This window comes from Myripristis murdjan, chromosome 14 (genome assembly GCF_902150065.1).
Source record: "Myripristis murdjan chromosome 14, fMyrMur1.1, whole genome shotgun sequence".
Lineage (NCBI taxonomy): Eukaryota > Metazoa > Chordata > Actinopteri > Holocentriformes > Holocentridae > Myripristis > Myripristis murdjan.
The window spans coordinates 18,055,788-18,063,702 of record NC_043993.1 but is presented as its reverse complement, the minus strand read 5'-3'; the positions used below and the strand labels follow the sequence as shown (position 1 = coordinate 18,063,702).

General features: G+C 39.1%; 2 protein-coding genes across 3 annotated transcripts in view; one reads left to right on the top strand and one right to left on the bottom strand.

Moving 5' to 3' along the window:
- LOC115371539 (beta-galactosidase-1-like protein 2) overlaps positions 1-4,763 on the top strand; it is a 7,614-nt gene extending 2,851 nt beyond the window's left edge. The window contains exons 8-19 of the mRNA XM_030068972.1: positions 13-77; positions 207-291; positions 1,471-1,608; positions 1,810-1,890; positions 2,017-2,123; positions 2,211-2,357; positions 3,071-3,142; positions 3,275-3,353; positions 3,461-3,548; positions 3,634-3,745; positions 3,886-4,002; positions 4,677-4,763. Of these exons, the coding sequence (XP_029924832.1) occupies positions 13-77; positions 207-291; positions 1,471-1,608; positions 1,810-1,890; positions 2,017-2,123; positions 2,211-2,357; positions 3,071-3,142; positions 3,275-3,353; positions 3,461-3,548; positions 3,634-3,745; positions 3,886-4,002; positions 4,677-4,763 (1,178 nt within the window). The remainder of the gene's footprint in view (positions 1-12; positions 78-206; positions 292-1,470; positions 1,609-1,809; positions 1,891-2,016; positions 2,124-2,210; positions 2,358-3,070; positions 3,143-3,274; positions 3,354-3,460; positions 3,549-3,633; positions 3,746-3,885; positions 4,003-4,676) is intronic.
- Positions 4,764-4,823: 60 nt separating this feature from the next.
- The window catches only part of b3gat1b (beta-1,3-glucuronyltransferase 1 (glucuronosyltransferase P) b), a 42,863-nt gene continuing 39,771 nt past the window's right edge, over positions 4,824-7,915 (bottom strand). For both annotated transcript variants that reach the window (XM_030069544.1, XM_030069543.1), the window contains 2 exons: positions 6,967-7,072; positions 4,824-6,560 (listed from right to left, as the gene is read on the bottom strand). In XM_030069544.1, the coding sequence (XP_029925404.1) occupies positions 6,986-7,072 (87 nt within the window). In that variant the 3' untranslated portion in view covers positions 4,824-6,560; positions 6,967-6,985. The remainder of the gene's footprint in view (positions 6,561-6,966; positions 7,073-7,915) is intronic.

Here is a 7,915-nt window from a genome sequence, read left to right as displayed (position 1 = left end):
CCTCTCCTGTAGCCATCCAAACAGTGAAGCTCCAGAAACTGAACCAGAAAGACATACAGAATCTGAACGCCATCCAGGTGTGTATGAAGCCTTTCTATGTCTTTTCACCGCATTCCCACTGAAAGAGTCATGAAAACTGTGATTTGTCTGCCTGGGAAATGAGCAGCAGCCACTGATAGCTTAGTCTTCTCCTGTTTGCATGGCAGCCTAACAGCCCCACCTTGGTGATGGAGTGCTGGACCGGCTGGTATGATGTATGGGGCGACCTCCACCACGTGCTCCCCCCAGAGGGTAAAGCTTTCATGTTATAGGTGTCCACATTGATGACATTTATGTTTCTCTGTTTGTGTTGTCACACTGCACTTTATTAGCCCGGTCAGATCCTTCCTCTCAGTGTTGTCCTAAGAGTGGGGTAGTTCAGGGTGTTTTTACACTGTACCAGTTAGCTCAAGATAAAGCTGAGATCTGGACTATTATTGATCAAGCCTGGAGAATCTGATATATTTGGTCAATATTTTGCCTTTTTTAACTATCAGATATTGGCCAGCCATCATTGACCAGTAAATTATGCCCTCATTTAAAAGCAGTGGTGTTTCCCAGAGTTTCCCAACTACTGAATCGTGTCCCACTGATGGTCTAAAATGCTGCTTCAAAAGCGTTTTCACTCAGTAAAGGAAACACCATTTTTTCTTTGAAATGATCAAAGTTAAATATACTTAATATTGGCTCAAAATATTGACTATCAGCAGCTTCACTCAAAAAATATCAGTAGCAGCCTTACCAACCATACTACTGATAAAGGTGTAAGATCAGAGCTACCTCTGCTCTAGTAGTGGACTTGTTTGCCACTGACTTCCCAGTCAAGTCATACAGCATCACTACTTTTCAGTAGTGATTTTTTATCATTGCATATCAGCAGTGATGCTATATACACTAGCATCACTACTTTTCTCTGAAAACTGATCTTTTAAAAAATGATTTCTCTTCACGTCATCCCCACTGAATGTTAATTCCTCTTTCCTTACTGTAATTGCTCTCTTCATTATGCCTTCAGAATAGGAATGGATTATATCTTAGATATAATCCATCCCTATTTAATTGCAGTGGTTGCTAATGTTTGAATTCTCTATCACTTATTATTTTTCTTCTTTGGGTGACTTAGAAATTTACTCCTTTATGGTTATTTTACAGTTCTCATTGCGAGTTGTTCAGGTGAAAAACACCACCTAGATGCTTTAAATGTAAATCTAAATGTCTGAATCGGAGTTAAGGATGAGCCATTGTCATATATTAGCCTGGGATTAAAAGCTCAGTGTAGAATGAGGATAAAAATAAAAAGGAGTAAGTGCAATGTGAAAAGCAGTCATTACAGTGATTTGACCTTCAGGAGGATGCGGTAGCAGCATGACCTTTACATTATGAAAGCATCATTTCTCCTGCACCCAGTAATCATGTCCAGCTTCTTGGCAGATTTGGTATCCACTGTGAGGGAGATCCTGCGGAGAGGCATGTCCATCAACCTCTACATGTTCCACGGAGGCTCCAGTTTTGGCTTCATGAGCGGAGCTCTCGCTAATCCTTCGTACAAAGCATTAGTTCCCAGCTATGGTCTGTTCCCATGTGTATCATTTACATTATCATTAACCATATAGTGATGTCTCGCATGTAATTGTGCAAACATTTAAATATAATATCATTTGTAGTGTTAGAGAATTACCTGCTTCTTTTCATTGCATGCAGAGCTGCATTATGTTTTACAACCTGCAGGTGGCAGTGTATGATAGGTAATCTGCCATACTGTTTTTGCAGATTATGATGCCCCTCTGACTGAGGCTGGGGAGTATACACCAAAGTACCATCTCCTCAGGGATCTATTTTCTAGATACAATAGTAAGTAAAGCACTAAAATAAAATAGTACTTCTAATCTTTTCTCTGTATTTTAGTATATCAAGCATCTGGTATATACTTCAAAAATGCACAACTGTGACCGAGTCTTTCACCTCTGCTTGTGGTAGGTGAGAGTTTCCCCGATATGCCCACCCTTCATTATAGGGAGGCTTATGAACCTGCTATCATGTATCAGCACTTGTCCTTGTGGGACGCCTTGAGCCTCACTGAGGGAGTAAGTGTGTGGATCTACATGTGAAAAAAACATATTGTTGCCTCTCAGTCATGGAGGTCAGTATAACTATTTAATCTTTCCCTGCAGCCTTTAAAGTCCCCCACGCCAGTAAACATGGAGAATCTACCAGTGAACAATGGCAATGGCCAGTCATACGGATACACCCTGTATGAGACCACCATCACCAGCGGAGGTTTATTGAAATCTGGAGACAATATTAGAGACCGTGCCTTGGTAATGCACCCTTTTACATGATGGGATAAGCTCCCTCTGATACATTCTTGCCATATCACACAAAGGATCTGGTGGGCTGTCATCAATTTGCCTTATATCTTGTACTAGTGTGTTTCTTAGTTTTATTATTGTGTAATTCTTGTACTTGTAGCTGCTGAAAGGTCAGTTATTTGTCAGCTGTCAATGGCTGCTCCATGTTGTTCTCACACAAAGCACATCTATTCAGTAGTGTCTGCAATTAATGACTTCTGCTGTAGTGCTACATGGAGGGACACAGATTACACTGAAATCAGGATGAGCAGCACTTTGACAACATCTTCCCTAATGTAATGTATTTCCTGTTGAAATTGGATATTGCAGAAGACATAACAAAGGGAGGAGTCATTCAAAAGTGTTAAACCAATGACCTATCAGTTAAACAAAGGAAATTTCATTTGATGGGATAGTGGAATGGTTATTAAAAAGAATGTGATGCTTTTATTGATTGGGACATTTCCTACTGGTACACAATGATGTCACAATTTGGATTTTCCAACAAGCTGACAAAGACCTTTTTCATTTCATTTGGACTTTAAAGATAACCTTTAAAAAAAAATGATGGCTGAGGCAATACAATCCCTACAACGGACCTGATGGCACCTTTGAGATGCTACATTCAAGTAAAACAGTTGCCTGTGAAGTCAGTTATTTTAAAATGAGCTTTTTTTGCCCAGGTGTTTGTAGACAGAACATTCATTGGACTTTTCAAGCACCGGAACCTGGAGTTGGCGGTTCCCGATGGTAAGGTATGACATCAAGGTGGATGATAACGGCAAATATCCCATCGGCCTCGTTCCCAATGCTATCTCAGCTCTGACTGATAGTGCATATTGTCTGCTTTTATCATCAGCATACATTAAAGTAATTTATCTATGCAGGGACAGCGGACGTTAAGCTTACTGGTGGAGAACTGTGGACGGGTGCATCGTGGAAGAGATCTTGACAAACAGAGAAAAGGTAATTGCCAAGAAGACACAGTTCAATCCTATGACTGCTATTAAATTGCTCAAGCTCTCAGTGGTAGCTGTGGTAGTGCAAGCCAATTTTGATTTGTATTTTCACAGGTCTCGTGGGAGACATTTTATTAAACAATATTCCTTTGCGGGATTTTACAATATACAGCCTGGATATGAAACCCAGCTTTATTGATAGGTTTGTACGCTTTATTACATTGGAAGCTCTGCATATCAGTTTCATTTTTCTGTTATATTGTATTTTAAAATGTTACCTTTTTTAGTCTCTATCAGGCACCCTGGAAAAACCTCCCTCAAATCCCCAGCTTTCCAGGGTTTTTCATGGGGAGACTGTTTGCCTATGGTTATCCAAGTGACACATTTGTGAAGCTGCCAGTGAGTGAACACAAATTTGTGATTATTGTGCAAAGACATTTGCCGTGACATGCTTGTGATGTGCTTCTATACAGGTGGCTGTAGGAGAGCTGCATGAATTGGGGACTGTGAAGCAAATTAGTTTTGCTTTGTGTCTGCAGGGCTGGGGAAAAGGTGTTGTGTTCATCAATGGGCTGAATCTGGGCCGCTACTGGTCCATTGGTCCCCAGCAAACTCTCTACCTCCCTGGTCCCTTTCTCAATAGTGGAATCAACCAGGTACAACTGCATCAGTTATAATCTTCTCATGCATTGTAATGGATCTACTGAGAAATTTAATTTTGCTATTACCGTTACCCAGAGCCAGGTTCTGTTCAAGGTTTTTTCCCTGTTAAAAGGTTTTTTTTCCCTCACCACTGTCATTATGTGCTTGCTTATAGGGGAGATTTGGTTCATGGGATGGGCCAGAATCTGTTGGGTCTTGAGATAACTTTTTCTTAAGATTTGATGCTATACAAATGATATTGAATTGAACTGAATTCAGTCATAATGTTTGGTGTTAAAATATCAAATTTGGTGGAGAAAAGTCTGCACACTGCTCTTGCAACACGTTAATTTAATAAGCACAGTAGACACATTTCTGGTCCTTTCCATCAAAGCGTAGACACAGCTTTTCACACCGAATCTTACATATCAATTATACTCCCTATCTGTTAACACAGGTCTGAGGCAGCTATGTAGACCGCCATCCAACGATATGATTACACTGTGATGAAAGACATAGATGGGTCTTAAATGTTAGTGGTGTGTTAATTAAAATAATCTGAGGTGTTGCAAAAGCATTGTGTGGTGTTTGCTATAGAGTATATGTGAGTCAGATTTTTCTCATCTTCCTGTGGAATACAGTGCTCAACCCTCCTTTGTCCAACTTTTCCTCTGCTTGTATGAATCAGATCATTGTTTTTGAAGAGCAAGAGGCTGAATACAAGATCCAGTTTGAGGATACACCCGACCTTGGCATGGCAGTAGACATCCAGTGACTGATACTCCTGTATGGACTGTGGCATTATTTGTAAAATCTTGTCTTTTTTTTTTTTTTTACTGTGTTACAAAGTGCTTTTTATCACAAAAGGGTTCATTTTCTCATTCAGTGAGAATATCAGTGCAGGTAATCAATATGTCATGGTCAACTGTAATGTCATGACTTGATACAATCTGGTGTTAAGTACATACACAGAGCTCTGCATGAAGTTAACACATCAGCTGCATCGATCATTCAGTAAAAGGCAGAGACACATCATCACATGGAAAGCTTTATGACTATGTACATACCTGTAGTTACAGTGGGACTTTACATATGGAGCAGAAACCACAAGTAAACCCTCTTCCCTCTGGATGGCCAATTAAACAGTAATCATTTGGGGATGCCTGGTTGTAATATAGCATTGTTAGATTTGTATTGCTTGTGTAAGTATACTGCAGGTTGTGTGGAATAACATTTATTGCACTGAAAACAACCCATCTTTTATAAAAAACAAACAAAAAAACATGTCCATGGGACAATATGAACGGAATGACACGGGCTTCAAAGGGAACATACATCAGTAGAGAAATATCAAACCCTGCTTCTTCAAGGAACTGTTTACAATTTTGAGGCCTATCATGCTGAAAACTGATCAAACTCCCTCTTATTTAAATATTCAACACCAGAATCTGAGAAAATGTCAGCATTTGTAAGCAATGCTGGTGCAGGTCATTGGAGTATGAAATCATCACTCGCAAGCCAGCCATCCAGAACAAGAATAACAAGACGATATAATAGAACCGTATGAAACGACCTGCATGCAATTTTGTGAGTAATGGTTTTCTTTCGCCATTAATTAACTTGCACATAAGTATAACTAACAGACTAACCTGGATGGTGCCAATTCCCATGGAACAGTGAACAATTTGATCGAGGAAAAATAGAGGGAGATTGATTAACAATCGAGTGGATAGGCTTCTACAAATCCTGAATCTTCTCTTCGACTTGAGAGTGCAGAAAGAACTCAGTAGTGCTGCAGCAAATAATGAATAAACAAACACATGAAGTAACAAAGCAGAGGCAGCAGGGGCATTACAGTTATGCTCTAATAAAGCATTGCTCCCTCTTTCTCAGTGCATGTGTATGTGTGTGTGTGTGTGTGTGTGCTCACTGACAGCTGAGCACATTATGTGTACGCTTGTTGAGGAGTCACATGACTCCTAATTAGTGCTGGGATTTTGATGCTATCTAAATAGCTCAGTGTTGTACAGTCAAAGTGGGGAGGGTTCATCTCCCCTCAGTGCAGTCTGTCAGTCGGTGCTGACTCACTTAAGACAAGGACCCCTTTTATTCTGCTGTGCAGCCCTGTGCCCAGACAGCCAGCTCGCCTCAGAACAAAAGGACCCTATTTAATGCTGATTGGATGGTTGGCTGGTGTTGTCTGGGCTGAGAGGACTCTTTATTGCTCGTTGTGCCATCTCTTCCTGCAATTTAAATTGCCTAACATCCTTTGTCTCAGCTCTCTGGAGAGACCTCAGTAGGCAAGCTCCTTTTGGCAACTCCCACCAGTGTCTCACATCAGTCAGTGCTCCTAGTGGAATAGGACTTCTTCTGTGCACTTGTGCTTTGATACTCTATGGCCCGTACTCACGCATGGCTTTGAGCTGCTTGTGGCAGACAGGTTCGCCTCCATTTCTAAGCTGTGGTGAAGCCAGCGACTCTGCTGTAAAATTATTATTGACTCTGACCGTTGCTTTATGGAGCTGTGAGGTTGCTTTGAATCCAGAGAGAATCCCACTGCGGAATACCTCTCCTGAAACATGAGTAGAAAGAGGCACAAAGAAATACTTGTGACACCATTAAAATGAAAGATGGGTACTGGGTAAGGACTACACAATACAGTGCATATCAGAATACATGTGATATGATTTGCATCATGATGCACATAATTACACATAATTTTTTACTTATTTGTTTTCTCTCACAAATGTGATAAATATTAAGACTGGTGTATAAATTCAAAATATTGCAGGAACAGCAGTCTGATTGTTGCTTGATTAGGGAGAGTTCATGCAATTACCTCAACACATTATGTTCAGCTGTTATAGTTTTCATATCTCATGGTGCACATTGACCCAATATGCTCCCCCATCCCTATCACCCAAGATAATCACCGTGTGGAATTGGACTAATTTGCATGTCTAAATAGTTGCTGTTACCTGTATTGGATGAAGTATTTCATATCTCCACATTAGAGTCTGTAAATCCTTTCTTGCCCTCATTCACCAGCACAGGCTTCTCTGTCCGTGTGTGCCATACTAATATCTGCAAGACAGAAGAAAGACACAGACAAGTGGAAATATACTTTATTAGAGTACTGTGCAAAAATGCACTAATTCTGCCTCTGGATGCTGTGGAGTAGTAATACACTGTTATATACCACTATAAACTCTGGAACAGCCTGCCAGAGGATCTGAGAGGAGCCGGAAACATTGAAACTTTTAAACGTAGACTAAAAACCCATCTCTTTGGTCTGGCCTTTATGTAGTGTCTTATAATATTATAATTTTTATAGTTTTGTAGGTATTCTACTTCTTATTTACTATTAATTATTTTATCTGTATTTGTTTTATTGTTATTTATTGACAGTTTCTATTATATTCTACATTCTATCTTATTGTTTTTCTTTTTCTTTTTTTTTTTTTTTTTTACATTTTATTCAGTATCTTATTCTTGGGTTATTTTATTATTGCTGTGTCTTTGTTGTTTTAAATCGTTCCATATTGTTTTTTTTGTTTTTTTTTTAAATATTTTATTCAGTATTTTATTCTATTCTTATTTATTTATTTATTTATTTATTTTATTTATTTTAAATTAACCATATTTTATGAGTGTGCATCGGTCTCCTTGTCCTTTCACTTCTTATTTTATGCTTATTTGTCAATCAAGATGTAAAGCACCTTGAATATCATGCATTTGTTTGAAAGGTGCTATATAAATAAAATTTGATTGATTGATTGATAAAACTGCAGCACAGTAAAGTAACATGTCCAGTGAGCTTTAAGTTTAAAGAGCTGGATATAAGAAAAAAGCCTTTATGACAGCCAAGTATCTTAAGACACATTTCCTGACAACTGAATACAAACAAAGATTTTTTTTTTTTTTTTT